Source organism: Salvia hispanica, chromosome 6 (genome assembly GCF_029641045.1).
Source record: "Salvia hispanica isolate PSC_SH4W2 chromosome 6, Shi_PSC_v1, whole genome shotgun sequence".
NCBI classification, from domain to species: domain Eukaryota; kingdom Viridiplantae; phylum Streptophyta; class Magnoliopsida; order Lamiales; family Lamiaceae; genus Salvia; species Salvia hispanica.
The window spans coordinates 31,163,840-31,188,021 of NC_142697.1; the positions used below are offsets into that span (position 1 = coordinate 31,163,840).

Below are 24,182 nucleotides of genomic sequence, written 5' to 3' on the forward strand. Positions count from 1 at the left end.
ATTAGAAAGTTCGTATTTTTCAGTGACATACAAAAAATAAAATAGTTCATACTCTTTGAGTACGCAGGAAATATTAAAACTCGTGACATCACCAAAGTCCATAAGTTTATGCGCTGGGGAGTATTCCATCCGTCCCACATATAAGAAATGAGTCACTCATCCCTTAAAAGACCTCATAAGGGGGATGGTTGTCCACACTTATATAGGTGAGCTAGGATCGTGACCAAGTCGATGTGGGACAAGATATAGAGAGTTTTAACACGCCCCCTCACGTGTGGGCCGGAATGACACATCGGACTTCCATCACGTGGGTAGGCAAGAGAAGAGATAAAGAAATAAATCCATCATCGACTTGGGCCCGCTCTGATACCATATTAGAAATGAGTCACTCACCCCTTGAAAGGCCTCATAAGGGGGAGGGTTATCCACACTTATATAGGTGAGCTAGGATCGTTATCAAGTCGATGTGGGACAATATATAGAGAGTTTTAACATCTCAAGAATATGCACTCTTTCCTTTTAGTCCGTCCCACAAGAATATGCACTTTTTAATTTTGAAAATCTTCTCTCTAATGAGTTGGGACTCATTTCTCACTAATAATACTTTAATTACTGTTTCTCTCTACCTCTCTATTACTTTATCAATTTTGTATTAAAATCTGTGGCGAACTCAAACTCCATACTCTTTGGATAGAGTATTAATTACCAGCACTGGTACAAGTATTATTTAATTGCCGGGGCCCACGTTGGAATGGTGAGGAATTTCATCACCTGAGAGAATCTTTGGTCACGATTCTCACGAAATATAACATCAGCATTAAACATTCATCGGTTACGACTCTAATTAATTCTCTAAATTTAGATTTAGTTACGTCAAAATACACAATGTTGCGTTTTCAGGTTTTAGAGGTGCAGAAGCGGTGAAAGTACTTGGATTATTTAATTTATCAATTATACAGAAAATAATAAGTTAGAGACAGAAAATACTAATTAAAGACACACAACGATGAGAGATAAAACTATAAAAATGTAGATTAAAAAATTAAATACAATTGGGTCATTTATGTAAATAAATCGTTTCTTATAAAACAACAAAATAATAAATTAAGTTTGACTAACTTTTAGCATATTAAAGTATAAGTTAAACTAAATATATTTGTAAAACAAGATATTGATAAACTCGGTGTTTTAAAAACCGGACTGGACCGGCCGGTTCGGCCGCGAACCGGTGAGTGGTCCGGTTCTCTCCATAAAACCGCCAGCATGTTGAGCCGCCGTGAACCACCGAAATCGGCCGGTCAAACCGAGAACTGGAAACCGGTTTTCTTCATTGTTTAAATTTTTTGTAATATAAGTGCTTTTGGTGGGAATCGAACTCATGACCTCTTGGTCAAGAGACCAAGTCCATTACCACTCCACCACAAGCATTTCTTGTTAATAATATGAACATTAGTTATTATTATATTAAAACATTTTTTTTATTTACTCAAACTAATAATTCAAGTTTAAATTTATATTACAGTGAGTAGGTATTAATATGATAATATATTTATCATCTAAAATTCACTCTTTTTTACTAAAATTAACTATTATTTGTATAATATAGATACTTAAGTAAATATAAGTAGTTATACCTAAGGTTTATAATAAATTATTTACTATATAGTATATTTTCATCAAAACTAATTAAACATTCATATTTATTTATATATTTTGTCATATAATTTTTTTGAATTATTATGAATTATCTTTTTTTATATCTAAAATATTAAAAATTTTATCCATACTAACTTGTAATTTGTACATTTAATAATTATGGATAAAAAATTTAATAAATTTTATCATTCATTGAAATTGAATATATTTTATATATTATATATAATTTGTAACAGTAAAACGGTTCGACCAGTGATTGAACCGGTTGGACCGGTTGAACCGTGAACCAGTAGCCTCGCCAGTTCACTGGCCGATCCGATTTTTAAAACATTACTGTATGGAGTAGTTCAATTGTATCGTTGTATGGGTTGAAAAAAGAAATTAAGACTATTCACCAGTGCAAATTTAGAGTAAAACCAAGACTTAAAAATCCAAACTCTTGTCATTTTCCTTCCCCAGATATCACCTAAATAAGTTTGATGAAAAAAATCCATAAATACATTTTACTAAAAAAAGAGCAAAATCATAATAATTCAACTTTATTTGTTCCATAAAAGAAAAATCCTCAAAAATCCATAAATACTTTTTACTAATAAATAACAAGCTTAAATCATAACAATTCATACTTTATTCATTCCATTTTACTGGATCTTGCTATGGCTGTGACTATGGATTCACTTCTTTACCATGTTATTAACTGATCGAAACTTTAATACAACCTTTTTTGATCTTGCTGGAGGGGGAGACCCTATATTATACCAGCATCTCTTTCGGTTCTTCGGTTTTAAATGTCACTTACACTTAAAGGGCGAAGTCGCGGAAGCGAGTCTAAAGGCCAAAGAGTCATCTTTGAAGCCACGAATTAGTCCTTACTCATAGTAGAGTGTAAGGCTAAACCCTTTGCGTGGGCTCGACGCGCCCTTGTATGGTCTGGAGAGGCTTACTTATCTTATAGTAAAGAAAAAAACCTTATCAATTATGGTATGTCCTATAAAAATAGATTATTTTTATTTTTAGTAATTTTATTCTCTTTTATATGGTGGGGCCTCATTTTCTATTAATAATAATTTAATAATTTTTTTTATTTCTCTCTTACTTTATCAATCATGCTTTCGTATATGTTTATAGAATGGATGAAGTACCAAAAACACGGAAAATCATTATTAATCAGTTTTAGGTCATTTTACAAAATCTGAATTTAATGTCATTTTTAGTTTATTTTAGGCCATTCATTATTAAAATGATCTAAAATACACTAACAATAATCTAAACATGTCATCTGCATGATTTTATTCTGCGTTTTGGTATTTGGTATTACGGTCACTGTTTTGTATATATCAAAACCCTTAAGTTTAATATTTGAATTAGTTACCTAATTATAATAGACACGCCATCTTTATTTAAAGAGAATGAACAGTGTTTTTTTAACTGGGCCCAACGGGCCGAGTTTTTTTTAACATGGGCTTTACTTTTTTAAGCTCTCCTCTTCAACTAAACTTTAGAATTGATTGCTTATTGTTATGATTTGTTTTCTAAAACAAATTTTCCGAATGTCTCCTTTGTTTATTCAATTTCCACCTAATTTTAAAATCAAATATCATCATCCGCCCTACTAAAATATAGAGACAATAACAACCAAATACAATCCAAAAATCATCATTTACCATAGACATTTAATCATTCATCATTTCTCACCATCTTTAGCCTTTCTTCATCCATCATCAATCTCAAGTGTAGGACACTCTGACTCTATGCATTCCTCTTCTGAGCAATCTCTCCAATGGCTGCTAATACTAAATAGATAAATAAAAATAAATAAGAATCTAAATAGCAAGTATAACGTCGAAACTAAAGAACGTACGTACCTCGTTGAAATTCAGTTTGTTGTTCTTCTTCCGACATGTCTTCTTTGTCTTTCGATTCCATGTTAGTACTAATCTTCAACCAATCTCCCGCGCAAATCAAAGCCTCAACCATATTGCAAGTCAACGAGCTTCTATATGCAGTGAGAACACGGCCTCCCGTGCTAAATACATACTCAGAAGCAACACTGGAAACGGGAATTGCCAAAATATCCCTTGCCATCTTGCTCAAAACGTGATAGTAAGGGTGCTCCGACCACCACATTAAGATGTCAAAGCTGTCGATCTCATCCATCGACACTATGTGCCTTTTTGCTTTGAGATAAAGAGTGAGCTCATTCACATCGCTAGTTTCTTCTTCGTCACTAGACTGCAAAGCCATAAAGCGAAGAGAGACTCGATGATTAGAGTGCACACGAGGTACTACAGTAGATGTATCAACTACTCGAGGTAGTGTAGGAGTCACACTCTGCGCTCTGTAAAACTCAAACAGCTCATTCATTGAGTCCGTCACCTCTTTCACCATATCAGCCCCTCGTTCATCCCCAAACATTGTTTTAAAGCACGTCTCAACGTGTCTCATCTTTTGTCTTGGATCAAGCACGGCAGCAATGTACACAATTCTATTCAAATTCGGATTTAGTTCAGTTTCCTCGCTCCAATATTTTCCAATCCTCGACCTCATCTTTCTAGCCATGGCACTTACTCCAGAATCATCGCCCATCTCCAACGTAGCGATGAGGTCAAACAAATCACACATCTCTGCAAAGAATAAATGTGATGTCGGATATCTGGTAGCAGAAAAGACGTGAGTCAACGCGTAGAACTTCCTGAGGTATTCCATCACGTTCTTCACATTCGCCCAATCTTCTTTTTCAGGCGCTCCAATAAAAAGACCATTGTGTTTTCTCTGCTTCAAATCTTCCACAAAACACGAATGCTGATTTCCAAAAAGCTTGAATGCTTCTTCATATGGCAGAGCCGACTCTAGCATCAAATAAGTAGAGTCCCAACGAGTCGGAACATCCAAGCACAACGACTTTTTGCAATCAATCGTATCAGTGAACAGATTCAGGATGTTATCCCATTGTGTACCTTTATCTTTATGTGGTGAAGATTTAAGCCACTTTATGGCCTCTCTAACTCGTCTGACAGATATGCCTATTTCCTCCAGACTATCTTGTGCAACCAGTCTGATGATTTGTGTTGCACAACGCATATGGAAGTACTTCCCATCCAAAATATCCTTGTTCAACGTCTCCACGTGATACTTGACATGTCTAATTGCCTCCTCATTTCCGGGTGCATTATCCACAGTGCAAGAAAACAGATTTGTCAATCCCCACTCTTTCAGCGACGTGACTATAGAATCACCAATGGCACTTGCGTTATGACTTTCAACCTTGCAAAAACCGATAACCTTCCTGTGCAGTTTCCAGTCTTTCCCAATGCAATGTGCAGAAACACAAACGAAGTTTGTGTCGTCCAGTGCAGTCCAGCAGTGTGAGGTGATCGACACTCTTCCCATGCCTTCTTCCCGGAAAAACTTGCTCAAGCCTTGTTTGTGCTTATGAAACAACCTCACACAATCATTCCTTACATCAAGCCTTTCCGGAATATGGAATTGCGGACAAGCAAGTTGGACAAATCTGCTAAAACGCTTGCATTCTACAAATGTGAATGGGAGCTCTTGCAGGATGACCATCTCACATAACGCTGGTCTAATCGCCATCTGATCAAACTTCCATTTAGCCAAAGATGTGTTGCCTTTTACCGTCTGGCCTCTACCGGCTTGCAATGCAACTTTCCTCTTCAAACACGAAGCCGTATGCCTTTTTAAACCATTGGCGCCGCATCCACTTGAGTCGACTGAAATGAAGGTACAGCAATGTTTGCACATTCCTTCAAGCTTCATAATTGGAGGATCCCCTTCTTCAACCCACACTTTGGTGTAATCATTCCAATATATAGATCCCGGAGATTCATCGGTCTTTCTTCTCTTTCGAACATGCTCACTTTGGTCTTCTACTTTGATGTCCCTAAATATTCCAAAGACCTCCAAATCATGACTATCTAAAGACATATTCATAGCTTGAGATGACTCCATCCTAATCAACACAGATTCAAATCAAAACAACAAAATGAGAATTGTATCAACTAAACAGCAAATGGGAACAGAGGACCGCAATAAGTTTCAAGAATTAAGTAGATTAAATCACAAAATTGTGTTTACTAACCAACCCAGCATAGTAAACACAACCAGCATTTAGTATTTTCAAGAACAAACCATAAAAATTGAATCTTTTTCCATTCAAGCAACACAACCAAAATCCAAACCATATACCCAATTCATCCCAAAATAATGCATCACCCAAGAAAGAAAACATGAATGAGTTCCAAAAAAAAATCTTATTCAAGAGCCTTGACAAATTCTCCCATCAGTCTCAAAAATTTTATAATTAGCATTTTTCTTCACGAAGGTGTAGTTTCTAATAGTGTGTAAAATATAGTAAAAAAATTGCAGTAAAAGTTGTTCAGTTAGTTTGGTGGGAGAGATAAAATTGAAGAAATGGATTACCTGCTTTAGACGGCGATGGGATGAGAGTGAGGGTGGTGGAGGGGAAAGACTGCGGCGGTGTGGTTTCGGTACTGCTTTATAGAGTGGTTACTAAGTAGGTCAAACTGGGGCCCACGGTCAAAGCCGGAAATCGGTTACCCGAAAACTCCATAGACACCATGGATACCCGAAATCTTCAGCCTGTGTAGCAGCTTCTACTCAATATGTGTGACAGAGTGAGTGTTTTGGCTCTCAAATAGTACCATTGAGAATTTAAATCTTATAGGTTAAAAATTAAATGTGTTTCTAAAAATAAATATTGAGTACAAATTCATCCCACACATGAGAATTTGAGGGAAGTTGGAAGATGTATATAATTTTCTCCATCCCCTAATCAATTCCAAGCCTTTTTTAGAGTGACCTAAAAACAAATTTGACCATTACGAAATAATCTTAGTTATAAAACTCACGAAATTTAGCCATATTTTATACTCCCTTCGTCCATGAAATATTGTCCAAGTTTGACTTGGCACAGAAGATTTTAAGTGAGTTTCTAAAATTAAAAAATTCGTCCATGAAATATTGTCCAAAGTTTGACTCGGCACAGATTTTAACTAGGCTTGGTAATTTTTACTCAATACGAATAAACACAAAATTAAAGGATTGAGATCAAGATGTATGACCTTCTCAACTCAATAAGAACTACTCCCTCCGTCCCGCTTAAGATGACACATTTTCCTTTTTAGTTTGTCCCAACCAAGATGGCACATTTCCTTTTTTGAAAACTTTCTCTCTCCAATTAATACACTTAACCACTTTTTCTCATCCCTATTAAAATATTCACCTTTTTTTCTCTCTCTATTTTAATACTTCCACCCACATTTTCTCTCTCTCTAATTAAACACATTAACCAATTACTTCTAAAACCCCGTGCTGGCTAAAGAATGTGTCATCTTAGCCGGGACGGAGGGAGTAATTAATTTCAGGATAAATTAAATTAGATTTAATTAAATTGATCCAATAATGATCTAACATGCACAAGTTGCTGACCCTAAGGATAAAAAGATTAGTACTACCACCGTCCCACAATAAAAATCGCATTTTGTCATTTCAATTCGTTCCACAACAAAAGTCATATTTTGTCATTTCAGTTCGTCCCACAATAAGAGTCGCATTTCACTTTTACCACAAATAATATTTAGGCTTCATATTCCACTAATTTAATCACATCTCATTATAAATTTAATATATGCAATCTCATTATAAATTTAATATATATGCATAGGACTTACAGTCCACTAACTTATTAACACACTTTCTTTTATATTTCTTAAAACTCATATCCCATCGACTATTATTATCAACAATTATTATTGTAGATTATATACCTTAAACCTCATGTCCAATCGACTATTATTGTCAACAATGGTTATTGCAGAACGGAGGTAATAGTATTTAGTTATTTTATGTCTACTCAGGTAAGATCCAAATTATCAACCTCGAACAAGTTCATTTAAATCCAAATCAAATAGTTCAGACATTCACACTTCTATAGTTATTATTCTCATAGGGCAAATATTCCCCTCGATGGTTTTTGGTGCCCTTAATCAGTTAATTGATGTCGTAGAAATACCACACAAAGCAATACTTCATCCCGTAAAATCACAGTATTTTTAAAACCATAAACCAACATAAAACCAATCCAGCCCTTCAAAAGGATCAACAAATGCATAAAAAGTCCGGTTTCAAGATACACCATTTATTTACATACAACATAATCCGGCCCAACCTCGACTCAGTGTGCGAAATGAGGCATCGCATGTGGTGCCCGGTGGGCATGCATGGAGGCGCAGGCGCAGTGGACGGACGTCAAGTTGAGGCAGCCGCTGATTATGAGGGAATGCCGGCCGGGGCACGTGTGCAAATCAGGGAAAGAATCGCACAGTGCCTGTACCGCAGGGGGTGTGAGGGCCGTGCACTGGCTGATGTTGAGGTTCGTAAGCCCTTCCTCCTCGTACCTGCTCTTCACGGATGCCCAAACGTCGTGCTTGTTCTTCACCCGGCTCTGTGCTAGAGAGTACATTGCCCTGTCTGTAATGTTCTGGCAGAAGTACAGCCCGAGCGACCTCAGGTGGAGGCAGTTGTTCGCCAATGCAACGACGCTCTCGTCTATGCCAATGTAAGCCAGTCAGGCCGAAAGAAAAACGAGAAAATAGCAAATCTAACAGTCAGAGATAAACGAACTCCGAAGACAGCAGCTGAAACTCATCAAGCAATTGATGCAATCTAAACAACGAGTTTAACCTCACAACATCAATTCGTGATCTTAACTAACGAATTTCAAGCGGTCAACCTCCCAAATCAACCGTAGCTCGTTAACTACACTAAACAGAATTCATGCTAGAGATAATATTTGTACCTCCCAACATTCGAAAAACAAGGAAACGAACCAGTACCTGTAATAAGAACGCATCCGCACAAATCAAGAGCTCTAAGATTAGGGCAACCATACGCCAAACTCTTGACACCTTCATCACCAACACGGTCGCACCATCCAAGATTCAACGACTGCATTTGATGGCAGTTGTACCCAATTGCCTGCACAAAGCATATAACAACATTTGATAGACCAACTTGAGCATTAAAAAACAGATTTAAACAAGCCAGCGATTTTCTAGAACCTTCAACGCCCTATCCGTCGCGGTCCTAACACAGCCACAAAGATTCAAGGTCTTCAGTTTCCTGCAACACCCAGTCAGATATCCAAGAGCAGAATCACTGAAGCCTGTACAGCCGCTGATATTCAGCTTCACGAGCTCGGGACAACCATGTGCCAACGCGTACAGCGAGCGATCAGTGAGCCTGAAGCTCTTGCTAAGATCCAACTCTTGAAGCTCATGACAGTGGGCTGCAATCGCCTCAACAGCGTCATCATGGAGCTGTGGCGTGTCCTGCCTCAACCCGAGAGCCTGCAGCTTCGTAAACTTAGGGGCCAGAGACAGCACCAGATCATTCATGCTCCTCTTGCACCTGCCCATATGCAAAATCAATCAGAAACTTCACACCATGATAAATCTCAAATCAAGAACTTAACTTTACCCTTTAAACCACATAGTAAATGGATTAAAACCCACAATTTCCATATGAGACACTGGAATCTATGTGTAGTGTGTGTTTACAACAACAACACATCACAAATTCAAACACATCAATAACAAGAAAATTCAATCAAACAATTAGTCTCTGTAAAACATAGAAACATCCCAAGAAATCAGCAAAACCATCAACTACTAATTCTCTCAAAATTCCCAAATCAATCAAAACTCCCAAAAGAATTAGTCTCTGTAAAACATAGAAATATCCCAAGAATTCATCTCTACATAATCTCACATTAAAGATAGAAAAAATCAGCAAAACCATCAATTACTCATTCTCTGAAAATTGCCCAAAAACAGAACACAAAATTGAGAAAGGGGAGAGAAAATATGCAAATACCAGGAGAGGGAAAGGCGAGTGAGGCCCCAAGAAATAGCATCCCTCCATCCATGGCAAACCCCAGAAGCCACAATCACCGTCTGATCATCCACCAGTGACAAAATCCTGAGCAGCAGCTCCACCGGAACATCCTTCCACTCTGTTATGCTCATGCTCTCAGCAGCGCCGAAAACCATCAATTTCTCAAAGCTCGAATTCAAACCCTCGGTCTCTCTCATCACTCAATCTGCAACCGAGATAGTGAATCGGATAAACTCGAAACTTTTCCTAAATTGAAATGAAAAAATGAAAAAAAGGTGTGATTGATTTCCAATGCCACAAGTCACCAAAAAGTACAACAGGTGTCAACGCAAACAGGTTCTCGATTACAGAGCCAAATTCTAGAAAATTCTCTTTTTTTTAAGTGAAAAATTTGATCTTTCGTTTTCTTTTTTTGTTGTCTCGAGAAATTGTTGAAAGGGTCTTTTTCTCTCTACTTTTTCAAGAAGAAAAAAAGGTTGATCATGATCGTAGAAGGAGCGATCAGAGATTACTATTGGTAGCAGAAATCAAAGGGGAATTGCAGAAGAAGATTAGTTTACCTCGGAAATTTCGATGATGTGAAAAGGAAAACTACTGAATTTGCTTTGTTGAAGCTTTGGTTAAGCTGTGGTGTTTCAGCTTTTAGAGAGATGAATGCATCAACTGGAAGACAAAATAAGTCGATGAGTAATGGCCACGTGTCATACTAGCGGTAAGGCGTGTGATAACATAAATTGGCTATAATTAATCCAATATTTACTACTAGTTCAAATAAAAATGTCATATTTCTTCAGCGGTCTAAGATTTTATGCCATCTTATTTTGTGTGTTAGAGAGAAAAAATTAAATAAAAAAGATAAAGTAAAATAAAAATAAAAATATTTTTATTTTTAGTAATGAATTGTCTTAGATGAAACAAATTAAAAAAAATGAGTCATTTTCGATGAGATCCAAGGAATATTATATTTTTATAAAAATGTAAAATATAGTAAATATATAAATATTTACTATTTTTTTTATGAAAATGGGTCTTTTTGTTGTTAGAATTTTTTATTTATCTTCAAAAATAGTACTCCATTCATTTTAAAAAAGATGATCTTTTTTTCGGTGGCATCAGAATTTATCTAACTATTTTGTTTATTAAGTGGAAAGAGTAAAGTAAAAGAGAAAGAATAAAAAATAGAAATAAAAATATTTTTATTTTTAATAGAGAATTATTTTTTATGGGAAAAAAAAGGGAAAGTAGGTCAATTTTTTTGGCCTGGAGTGAATATTGTGGAGCCCATATTAACATTTATCTTCAAATAAACTCTTGTGGAGTACTACCATCTAATTGGAAAAAAAAAATTGTGGAGTCAAACGGAATACTGTTTTCAATTTCGAAGCCATACATAAGTAGGGTCCATTGATTAATTGAGTCGATTTTTTTTAGAAAATTTTAACATTGGGTAATTTTTATATTTATTAAAAAAAAATTCTCTCTTCATTGTTCTTTTATATTTATTTTTCTTTATTTCTCTTACCTTATTTATTATTTATTTATATTTTTAATTTCTATATAAAAAAGAAGTGCATTGAGGAAATATATCTATAAATTGACGTGACAGCGATTTGAACTGAGACCTAGTCTAGGAATATAGAAATTAATAAAATGAATTCAATAAAGAAATTGAAAAGGCGAATGATTGATGGCATCGTTGAAATCAACAATTGCATCAAAACCAAATTGAGTGGCACAAAATCAAATTCCATCAAGTTCCATCTTTATGTGCAAAAAAGAAGCCGTGTGTGTTTTAAAGAAGTGCAATTTCTCTCTCTAAACCTTTTTGTGATAAAATTATTGCATTCATTATTTTCCGTTCCACTCAGAATTTGTATGGAACCAGATATTAGCGAGAGTAGTTAGTACCAATTAGTCAAATATTATAATAAGAAAAAATGAGAAAGTAGTTTATTATTTTAATAAAAAATAGGAGAAATGAATTTATTTCTAAATATAGAAAAGAAACATTTTAAATAATACAAATAAAAAAGAAAGGTGACTATTTTAAATGTGAGGGGGAAAAGTATAAAATTAGTAAAGTAAGAAAGAGATGTAGAGAAAAAATAATTAAATTATTATTAATAAAAATAAGGTTTAACTAATTAGAGAAAAAAAGATTTACTATAAATAGATAAAGAGAATGCACATTTTATGAATGTCCCACGATAGAAATAAAGACTGGCTTTTCATAGACAAATGTATGAGCATATATTTTCTCTAACAATGACCAATAATTTTAATATTTTCTTAATTTCAGACTAAGTGAGATATTTTTATCGGTGCATGAGTGAAGGAAGCTGTGAGTTGTGAGAATAAAGAAAGCATGAGAGAATAAATTAAATAAATGAAAAAATAAACTAAGAATATAAAATAAAATAATTAAATTTTGCTAAAAAAAAGGACTCATTTGCAATTACATTACCGGTAATATTAATTGGATCTATCGAATTTCAAATCGATATTCCTCTCATATTTTAACTAGAGTTTGTTAATGTTTCATTTCCAACATTTATTTTTTTATTTATTCTCACTTTTATAAAAATCAACGTCTTGTTCTTTAGTTCAATTTTGTGATTATCATTTCGGAGTCACCAATACAATAATACTTTATAACTAACTTTAACATTTACTTTATAATTCATGTCAATGATTGATTATGAGTATTGGTCTCCATATTTAGGGTACTTTTAAAAAATAGTGTTTTTTAATAAATATAAACAATATTGTTGATAAAATTTTGAAAATAAAGTACAAATGAAAATGGAATAATTAAGAATAGTAAAATTAATTAATATAACTAATTATATAATGCACCCATCAACTATAAAAGCGTAAAAAAGTAAGTATATATAAATTCTAATAAGGGTTGCATATTCTTAAAGTAACAAGAGCGACTTTCCACTATCGGTTTATATCCTATAGGATTGAGAATAATTTGGACCATAAAGAATAAAATGAAGTTAAGGTATAATCACAATATTAAAGAGAAAGGAATATGAAGTTAAAGAAAAGACGCAATGAATATTAATTGCTATATATGTGTCGGCCAATTGCTAGACTTTTTTTTTTGTTTATTAGATAGCTTGGAATATGATTAATATCTGGGTTTTTATATATTTATATCATTCTGAACTAATTTTACTTGATCATATTTCATTGGCATGATTAGAGAGTCCTAGTAATGGAGATAAAAAAATATCAAATCTTATTATCGATATGAAAAAAAAATTCTTAAACAAGGTAAAGTATATTTAACGTTTTCAATAAGCTAGAATAATGAAAACATATGGATCAAATTTCATAAACTGAAACGCGATTAGTTGTCAAATTCTTAATTCACCTTAAATTGAACAGCTTAATTAAATTGCAAGACTAACGATGGTCTCAAATTGAAATATGGCATGTTTTATTTAATTTTGTAAAAAAAGTCAAAACAACTTTATGAAGGAACGTGTACTTCGTCGAAGTAATGCGTGCATTTGCAAACTATGTAGAGTTAAACAATTAATAAAGTTGAACTATTAAGTTTCTTCGGATTATTAAGAGTTTCTTCCTCACGACTTCAAGCAACTTACAATTTACATTAGTAAACTCTTATCGATAATATTCTCTTGTATCAAATTAATTTAACTAAAATTTTCAATATTCTAGGATAAACTATAATTTGACATTCATTATGATCTTTTTTTTAAAACATGTCTTTATGATATGCATGATTGATAAAGTATAATATTTGATGTCTAAATTAGAGCTATAAACGAGTCAAATACTAGCCAACTCGAGCTCTTTTTTTGTAATAAGAACTAGATTACATTGCAAAATCATAACAATTAATTAGTGCCCAAATTATTTAAACGAGAAGACTCATGTGCCGCCATTCATACAGGGTATTAAATGCCAAAACTCATGTCAATTATAAATTCATTAGCAATTAAAGGCTAGCTAGGTATAGTTTTGATTGCTATTTTTTACTAGATAGATTTAATTAGTATCATTTATTAGTTCTTAAATGAAATTAAAATCTATTAATCTCAGTTATAATTTAGTTAAAGTTAATACATCGCTGCATTCACATTATGTTTGAAAAATAAATCTATTTTGAAATATTCAACAATCAACTGTTAAATTAATAATCAACACCACATACCACAAAACTTGTTTAACTTGTAAGAACTCTCCAAATTATTTTCGTTCAAGTATTTTATACGAACGGTCAAACCAAACAAAACAACAACAAGAAGTGAAGAAGATATCATTCAAACTTATATAACCATTAATTAATGGAATCCCACATGAAGAAGAATATATATAAACTTGTGCAAATCCATTTTAAGCGTATAGATTTTACTAGACAAATAAAATTATTGAATTCAAACTTACATTTATCACATGATACTATAATTTTCATTTTGATAATATTTGAGCTACATATTTAAGTTTTTAATTAACCAATCAAACGATCCATTTCCCATGATATTTTAGCACACGACATTTCCTTATCAACTTTTCCTTTTCAAAGATAGACATCAACATGTTTTTCCTCTATAGGGATTTTGAATAAAATCTACTCCATATAGGGATTTTGTTATTTTTGTTTTGAACTATATTTGCATAGCTCTATGTATTTATTTCATATAAAAACTAGTCACCTAGCATTATATTGCTAGGCCTTTTTTCAATCATAAAATTCAAGTACTTGTCTTGTTCATTCCACTACATATTAGAAAGAGGAACATAGAACATCTGAATGTAGGTGTGCAAACGTCCAGGTGCATTTTTCATCCCAAACAAATGAACAATATTAATTGACTCATTTAGTCCTACAGCTAATCATCGTCTTAATTACATATCCATCAATCAAGATTTGAGGACTAGATTGGTTTCTAGTTAACAAAATAGGGTTGTATAACTAGAAATCAAATCTTAATCATTATGTCAAATTAAAATGGAAAGATGAGATTAATAATACATTGATCATTTTCACTATGAACTAAAATTATCTAAAAACGACATTTCGTATTATGAACTAAATCGATATAAGAAGGACTTGATTGGCATCTAAAAAAAATCCCCGTGTTCGATTATTTGGTTATAAATTAGGATTTGGTTAATTTTTTAACACCACTAAATTTGTGATCCATTCCACAATTTATATCAACAGATGATTTTTATCGAATTTAAGGTTTAAAGCACCAAAAATTCTTGATGGGCCGGAAAATCGGGCAAAGCCCAGATCAACACTCAAAACATATATTTAGGGAAATATTTCGTTTTATTGCAAATTTGCAAGATTGGAAAATAAATATTGACTTGTCCAGAGCCTTTGTCCCAGCGGCAATGAGCTTAGACATCAATGTATGGGGTGCTGAGTTCGAACCCTCTTGATATTAGTTATAATTTTCTCATTTCTTAGGAGTTTATTTGTAATTTCCTGCTTAATATAGGAGTTAATTTAGAAAAATGAAAAGAAATTAAATATTGACTTATAAACAAGGCCCTGAATTGAATTAAAAAATATTAAAAGAAGAAGAAAACTTTGTAATGTCGAAGTGCATATTGATTGGGTTGGTCCATAGATTTAAAGCACTGGGCCATTCTTTATAGAGTTTGTGGTCCATAGATTTAAAGCACTGGCCATTCTTTATATATAGAGTTCGACATATCGTAGCAGTACTACTTATTGTTGTCAATTTACTCTCCTCGTCCCTACTTAATGCGACAAATTTAAAAATGTGACACATCGGCAGTAATAAAATGCAAATACTCCCTCTAAATTTTGACACAATTTACTATTTCGGTCCGTCCCTTAAATTTTGATACACTACTGTTTACAATTTTTGGTAGTGGACCCTATATTCCACTAACTCATCCATACTCACATTTTATTATAAAACTAATACTTTAAAAGTAGGACCCACATGCCACCAACTTTTTCAACTTACTTTCCATTACATTTCTTAAAATTCGTACCGGGTCAAACCGTGTCAAAATTTGGGGGATGGAGGGAGTATAAACTTCCAACTATGATCTCGATAGTTAGAAAATGTCAACAATTGGCAAAATAATAGCAATAAAAAATGTCAACACAATTTCAACACATCATCAACTGTTGACACTGTGTTAACATTTTTTATTGCTGTCATTTTGTCATTTTCTAACGGTTCAAATCATAAGTTGGTGTTTGTACAATATTTAGAATTTGCATTTGATCATCCCTGTAACATATACCCTATCTCATATTGTAAAATTTATTTATTTTATCATTATTTTTTTAATTATTATATCTTTCCTCTTTTAGTTTATCAATTCTATCTCATTCTTTATATTGGAATAAAACAAAAAAAATCATATATGTATGATTTATTCATGAAAAAAAATCAGTTCATCTTTAGATAATAAAGTTGATACTCCTATAAATTAAAAAGATTAGGATAAAACTGATAAGATTTGTAGAGTAGATCAGAATAAATTCTGAATTATTCATAACCATCGTACCTTTTGTGGTAAAGTGAATTACTCAATTACACCTTATTTTTGAATTTCAAGTTTAGTATTTTCTTATTCAAGTTATTCGAATAATTTGTAAAAACATGTCTTTGACTTGTTCTTTCCAGTATCTTGCTAGAGTCAAGTCAGTTGTTATTTTTAAGATTGTTATTAGTGGCTTAGTTAGTGTGTTAATGGGCTGATGAAGAAGTGTTTAGTGGATAGCTAGTATCTTTTTGGTCTATTTAAAATGGAGAGTGATTATCAAAAATCATATATCCAAGTTGTACATTCAATCGTCTCTATGTCTTCATTTTTTCTCATTTTATTTTCCATTATTAAAAGCAAATTAGAGCTATAATCTCTGCTTGGTCAAGTAGATATACTAGAGAAGAGAGTGAAAAATTTGTGAGTTTGAAACAACTATCTTTTTTCAAAGTACTCCGTTTACTTTATAACCTTGTTACATCTCTAATTATCTCTCTGTTTAATTATAAAAATATAATTTTTTTAAATCTTGTGCTCAAAATGACCATTTCACTTAGAGCTGAACGAATGGAGCAGTAACTAACAAGAGTATTTATCAGCTACTATAATTAAGTATATCAATAGCATTTTATTCATGACATGCTACATATGAACTAGCAAGTGCTTAGTTGTGAGTCTCTTCCCTCAGCACCCGCTCCTGGGGCAGTGCTTCCCACCTCTGTGTCCTCCTCCCGTTCTTCCGCGGCCTCCTGCACTGCGTTTGCGTCCGTCGCCATGGCCTCCGTATCCGCCGCGTCCATCGGTTTCCTCCGCTGTTTTAGATTAACAATCAAATTACTACAAAACATAATAAAATAACATTACATTATAGTACTTGATTTTGTTCTTTTTTAATATTATTAATAACACAAATGCATCTATTTTTTAAAAATAATTATGGAAATTTGTTCTCTCTATTTAATTAGGAAAAATATTGAAGAAACGGCTTACATGGATGAACGGAAGCAAGCTCTCTAGCTGAAGCTACTTGTGAAGACATCAGAAGAGCTAAGACAAGGCCGAGAAGAAGAAGAAGCAATTTGGATCTCATTTTTTTTCTAATGAAAATAGGATAAGATTTTTATTTTTGATGAGAATGATGCTTTCACTTATTCCGTATTTATAGACAAATTATGATTCATGAGCATGTGTTTATGTCACATAATGGGGTAAGTTTATTATGAATAGGCCCTTTCTTAGTTAGCTATTCAATCTACACTTTAATGAATCAAAAATATCTACTATAATCTTTTATAAAGTATTCCCTGCCACAAAATTAGTTCCCCACAAAAATTGGATTATTTCTGGGTAGTGGGTTCAAGTGAGCACGTTATGTGGAGTACTACTATATTGGATGTTGGCAAATTTGGAAGAAGAGTTGGATTTACTTTTACATGGACATGCTGTGACCCTGCACAACTTATAGAGCGAACTCAGAAATTTTACACTATATGAGATCCAAATCATGTAACACAAGAATAATGAAAAAAAAGGGCAAGAAAATGTATATTGCAACATCAGGATTCGAACACGGACTTAGTGCAGGTTGTGCATTGTAGAGGTTCTAGTACTGGCCCCCCGTCAAGTGGCGTATCCAAGATTTTTTATCTGGGGGTAAAAAAAAAGTTTTATCAAAAAATTTCATTTTAATTATTATTATATAGTAGTATCACTTAAATTATAAGTATCCATGTATTATTGCTTAGAAATAGGGTCATATTCAAATGCTTATAGCACCTTAATCCAAAAGCAAGACCAAATCTCCACCCTTAGATTTTAAAATGAGGGGATGAGATTAAATCTTACGAATCTCAATAAATAGTAGACAAAATATCAACAAAAGGGTAATATCGTCATTATGTTATCATATGATAATTTTCGTGAATGTTTTTTTTATATCCACATAGTGTATTGCAAATATCAACAATATGACATAAGAATATAAACACTAGTACAAGAAAATATCAACACATATTTATTGAGATTTTTACATGGTTTTATTGAGATTTTTTGATGTATTTGTTGATAAAAATCTGGTTATCAACATTTACGAAAACTAAAATAAAAAATATCACATTTCATCATCCGAACATCGTCGGAACATATGCAATTGAGATCTTGATGGAATCCTTATAAAATTATCTTTAATTTGATATATTTTTTGCGAAAAAACAATTTAAATCGAGAGAGCTACGCAAATTTAAAGTTTTAAGATGATTTTAATAAGAGAGAATTGACATTAATACCCTCTAATTTTATTTATTAATTTTCTTAATTAAAAATATAATTCATGTGATATTATTTCAACCACTAGATCTTCTAATCTAATGGCTAAGATTTAGTCTTAGTTTGGGATTGCTAATTAGTTAGCAATTGATCACTATCCCTTAGAAATATACTTATATAGATATAAATATAATGAGGAGGTTAGTTTTATGAATATTATTTTATGATACTTATTTTAATTTAGTAATTTATATTGAGGTTTTTTTACACTATTACAAAAATACTTTATACTAGTCATATAAATATCAATTAAAAAAATTAATGAAAATAAATATGAAAGACTACACACTTAAATTAAAAAGGGCAAGTTAGTGGTTAAACTGATAAATACATTTGTTAAAAATAAAATAATAAGTGAAACTTAAATATGAATCGTAAACAAAATTACTTTGAATTAGAGATGATATAGATTAATAGATACCATTAGTTAATTTTGAGAAAAGAATGTTAAATTTAACAAAAATAATCAATGAAACTTAAATATGAATTGTAAACAAAATTATTTTGATGAGAGGTGATATAGATTAAAAGATAACATTAGTTAATTTAGAGATAAGAATGTTAAAAAATGGAAATGTGCTCAAGAGATGTCTTCATTCCTTTTCTATTTTTTGCTTTTTTTTTCCAACTTGCTTTGACTCTTGGCAATGTTTTAAAAACCGGACCGGCGAGCGAACCGGCGAGGCTACTGGTTCACGGTTCAACTGGTCCAATCGATCGAACCATCGGTCGAACCGTTTTAATGTAACATATATATATATATATATATATATATATAGGTTTGTGTTAAAATGACAACGTGACAACGCTTATACAGCAATATTATAAACGCTACACAGCAATATCCAACACGTTAGACAGCAATCTATAGATTGCTGTCTAACGTGTTGGATATTGCTGTTCAAGAAAAATTGCTGTTTAAAGGCTACAAAATTGCTGCCCGTCTTTTTTGTTTTATTTTTTTTTTGCCACGTGGCAGCTTATGATTCGTCTACGTGTACAAATGATTGACTAGAAATGGTGGTATGGTGTTATTTTAAGGGGTGGTGGCACCCTAACATACCACCAATATAGTCCGTTAGATCTCGTTTATGGACGCCTAGGATTAAGTTTCGTGAAAAAACACGGGTTTGCAGTGTACTGTATCAGATATTGCAGTCTACTGTATTAGATATTGCAGTCGTGGTAAACTGCAATATTGTTGTGGTAAGACTGCAATATTCAATGAACAATACTGCAATCTGGTAACGTAAAATTAGAAATTTTCTATTTTACCCCTCCGTGTTTTTACACGTGGCAGCATGACAAGCACACGATTTTCAGATCCAATGGCCTAAAATGGTGGTATGGTGTTACAATAAAGAGGGTTGTCATCTTAATACATCCCTATGAGTATATATTTAAATACATATTTATTATAAAACATTTGGTTTCAAAACATGTAAATAAACAAGCATTAATGCAATATATAATTTAATTTTAAATAATATAGAGATATATAAGTATAGATAAAGCATATATATACCAATTCTTAACGAGTAATACTAGTAATGTAAAAATACATATTCATATGTTTATTATACTATGTATTAATTTTCATGTTATGAACACTTCTCCCATTATATATTCTTGTTATTTTATTTTCAATCTAAGCATTAGTAATTAAAACTTTATTTGAAAGTTAATTAAGATTTATTAATTTTAGTTATGATATAAAATATGTATATAGCTTTTAATTATTAATATACAATTAGTATATAGTTGATAGTTGATATAATATGAAGTAATACATATTAACAAAACAAACTATATCCCACATTGAAAAAGTAAAGGCAAAAGATTGTAAAAGATGACTATAAAATAAGCTTTTCATCCCACATTGAAAAATGAAAGAACAATCTTGTGGAATACTTCTATAAAAGAAAGACACAAATGATTTTTTAAGCTAGTTTTTATAAATTCATAGGCCCAATACAAGTATGGGTTAATATGAAATGAAAGTTTAGTGTAAATTTTTTTTAAATTGATTTTTAATTCATTTTTAAAAATAAAAAAATTTAGTAACCGGTTCGACCGGTTCCCGGTTTCCGGTCCAACCGGCCGGATCACCCGGTCCAAAACGGTTCAATGCTCCACTGATTTTATATGGTGAATCGGACCGGAGAGGTCACCGGTTCGCGGCAAAACCGGTCCGACCGGCCGGTCAAAACCGGTTTTTAAAACACTGACTCTTGGATTGCTGTGAATTAATTGCGTTGTGGAGCCATTTTTTTTCCTGCTTTTCGTGTTTTTAGAGCATCTCCAATAGCGGCTAGCTCATCGACTAGCCGATTCGCGTCGCTAGCCGGTCGGCTAGCCGAACCATTGGAATCGGCCAGCGCGTTTTCGGTGAGAGAATAGGCGAGCGCACGCCGATTTGTGAACGCTGGCCGATGCGCTGGCCGCCATTGTAGCGTGCCGATCGGCGAGCTATCGGCCAACGCTATTTTTTATTTTTTGAAATTTTTTGAAAAACTATATATACACGATTTTAGTTTCATTTTCATTTGCACCCCTTATTTTAACGAGTTTTCTCTCTCTCTAATTTTCTGTACAAGAGCAACATCGAGCGATGAGTAACGCGGGTGGTAGCAGTGGTGGTAGTGGTGGGGATATTGAGGAGTACGAACGGCGGATGAACGAGGCTATGCAGGCCTACATGTACCGGAAGATAGAGCGGTACATGCGAAAGGTCGAACAGCAGGCGGTACCTCGCCCTCTTCCCATTGTCCACCGTCGAGCAGTGATTGATCGGGATCACATAGCTGCACATCAGCGGCTATATGACGACTACTTCTCAGAGAACCCGCGGTTTCCCGCAAACATGTCCAGGCGGCGTTTTAGAATGCACAGAGAATTGTTTATGCGTATCGTTGACGCTTTGGAGCGTCGATATCTGTATTTCCGCTTCAGGCACGATGCGGCTGGCAGACTCGGCCACACCCCTATTCAAAAGTGCACGGCGGCAATCAGGCAGTTGGCCTACGGAGGTGCGACAGACATGTGGGATGAGTACCTCCACATCGGTGAGTCGACAGCCCTGGAATGTCTGATGTATTTCTGTCAGGGCGTGATTGAAATATTCCGTGATCAGTACCTTCGAAGCCCTACCCCCCAAGATTGTCAAGATCTGATGCAGATGCACGGGGAGCAGCATGGATTCTCCGGGATGTTAGGCAGCATAGATTGTATGCATTGGGAGTGGAAGAACTGTCCGATTGCCTGGAAGGGGGCCCACACGACCGGCTACAAGGGAATGAATCCCACGATAATCCTCGAGGCCGTAGCTGATTACCGGCTATGGATCTGGCATGCGTATTTTGGGGTAGCCGGTTTGAATAACGACCTCAACGTCCTCAACTCGTCGCCCCTCTTCAACGAGCAGTGTCAGGGCATCGGTCCGCCCGTCTCATTTGTGGCCAACGGCAACCGGCATGATATGGGCTACTACTTGGCGGATGGGATATACCCTAGGTGGCCCGTCTTTGTGAAGACGATCAGGCACGCAAATGATGACATGAAGGTCTACTTTGTGGAACGGCAGGAGTCGGCGCGCAAGGACGTGGAGCGCGCATTTGGTGTGCTCTAGTCTCGATGGGCAGCAATCAAGGGTCCAATCCGTTTGTGGGATGTCGGCTGCATTGCTGATATAATGTACGCCTGCATTATCTTTCACAACATGATCGTCGAAGACGAAGGCGTACAACTGACTAATTGGGCTAATGACGATGAAGCCGGTCCAAGCCACGGAATGGCCACCCTAACGTACAACGTGGGGTACCTCACGATGAAGCCGGCCGCCTCCAGGCACATGCAGACATGCGCCAAGTGAATGCTCATATTCAACTCCAAAATGATATAATTGAAGAGTTGTGGGCACGGAAGATTGCACGGCGATAGTTTTTTTCTTTATTATGTAATTTTTTTTAAATGAATGTACTTTTTTTTAAATGAAATGAATGAATTTTCCCGTATATGTCTCGTAAATTTAATTCCGTAATTTATGTAAATTTAATTTCCATAAATGTAGTTGTTTTTGAATTATTTTTATTGCGGCTAGCCTGTGGCTGGCCTTAGGCTAGCCTATTTGATTAAAATGATGATGTGGCAGGTGAATTTTTAGTGCTGATGACGTGTCAGGGAGAGAGAGTGGCTGACCTATGGCTGGCCTAAAGCCATTGGAGATGCTCTTGATTTACTGCAAGATAAGTTGGAGTATGGTGTGTTTTTGCGTTTCTTAATCTTGTACTCATAGCGTTCAAGTTTTCGACTAAACTTAAATATATTTTGTGATGTGATTGTGAGTTTAATCTCCAATTTTGGGGGAGTTGAGTTCTGAGTCTCGCGGGGAAGACATCTTTTTTTTTTTAGGCTGGACTTGTAGTAACTAGTAAGTACTACTAGTTTCATATTAAGATGAATGAATCTAATTTTTTGGCGTGTTTGTGTGGAATTTGTAGCAACTCTATGTCTTAATTATCTTCTATGACTATAAGCCAGTTGTGATAGCACCTCTTATCGCACGAGAGTCATTTTTAAGACATTCAATCAACACTAGTTTACCTTGCAACTCTCGATGCTGTAGCAAGAGAGTTGTTCAAAAGCTAGCAACTTTAGACTGATGCCTTTGAATATATCCATGTCATCAACTCCAAGAATCACTTTCTTGCTATTGAACTGTTCTTGTAATTCTTTGACTTTATTGTGATTACCCACTGGGAGGATTTTAATGTAGACTGTTCGACCAAAGTAATCCAGACCAATGTGCCCCTCTTGGATTCATAGTCGAGGCCTAGCATTCTGCCACAGCAAGATAGGAAATGACAAGAATAGTCAAATGTGTGGAAACCTATTTCCTTTCAGAATTTCATCTCTAACAGTCACTTCTGTAAATCTCTGATGCATGAAGGAAATGGGTCGCGAAGAAAAAAGCCTAGCTTGACACGGTTATAGCGCTTCCTTAAAAATGTAGGCAGCACCATGAGATGGTAATCATGAATCTGGATTGGCTATTTCCATGACCGTCAAAAATCTTATTTGCAGACACAGTTGTCTGTCAAATCGATCTCCGTGGTCCGGGCACATAGGCAGCATGTAATGGAAAAGAGGCCAGAGCTGTTGCTTACAAAAACCGAAATAGAATTTTTTCTGGACATCAGGAGGAAGAAAAGTGGGTACACAATTGAATTCATCTAGAAGTCTCTGTGCAATTTCTTCCTGATCATTGGCTTCTATTTCAATCTTTAGAGATCACTACAGATCATACTTATTTTTCCTTGGCACATGCTCTTTATTTTGCCTTTGGATATACAGATCTAAATCATACTGTAGAGCAGTAAAATATAGATAACAGTACAGTGAAGTATATAGACATAGTAGAGAAGAATAGTAGGCGTATTTCATTACTCAACATAGGCCACGTATATATAGTACAAGAGACTGAGTTAGACTATGTCAAACGACCGATGTGGAATGCTAATATTCTTAACACATTATACAAACCAATATATTGTTGGACTTGATCTTTGTGCCTTATTTGGGTAATATCTGCTCTGCAGAAATGGCTTGTGATCTTGCACAAGAAGTCGAAAGATTGCTTCAATTCAGGGATCCTAACATCAGGAAGAAAGTAAGCATTCTGATTTCTCTTGAATGCTTATTAAGATATTTTTGTTTTTTTGGTTTTTTTAAAGAAGAAATGAGTCCAGAAT

The 24,182-nt window shown here is 34.2% G+C and overlaps 1 protein-coding gene and 1 long non-coding RNA gene across 3 annotated transcripts; both read right to left on the bottom strand.

Moving 5' to 3' along the window:
* Window positions 1-7,723: 7,723 nt before the first annotated feature.
* Window positions 7,724-10,307, bottom strand: LOC125207486 (F-box protein SKP2A-like). Of its 2 annotated transcripts, none has more exons than XM_048106856.2 (5): window positions 10,152-10,307; window positions 9,571-9,796; window positions 8,757-9,105; window positions 8,532-8,673; window positions 7,724-8,244 (listed from the first exon to the last, which is right to left on the bottom strand). In XM_048106856.2, exons 2-5 carry the CDS (start codon window positions 9,786-9,788, stop codon window positions 7,871-7,873), a joined length of 1,083 nt encoding a protein of 360 aa, XP_047962813.1. In that variant the 5' UTR covers window positions 9,789-9,796; window positions 10,152-10,307; the 3' UTR covers window positions 7,724-7,870. The 2 variants fall into 2 exon arrangements, with proteins under 2 accessions (XP_047962813.1, XP_047962814.1); XM_048106857.2 differs by having other exon boundaries at window positions 9,571-9,837; window positions 10,152-10,290.
* Window positions 10,308-16,675: 6,368 nt separating this feature from the next.
* On the bottom strand, window positions 16,676-17,357 carry LOC125208197 (uncharacterized). Its single transcript, XR_007174067.2, has 2 exons — window positions 17,098-17,357; window positions 16,676-16,919 (listed from the first exon to the last, which is right to left on the bottom strand). It is a non-coding gene; the product is annotated as an uncharacterized LOC125208197 (long non-coding RNA).
* Window positions 17,358-24,182: the final 6,825 nt, after the last annotated feature.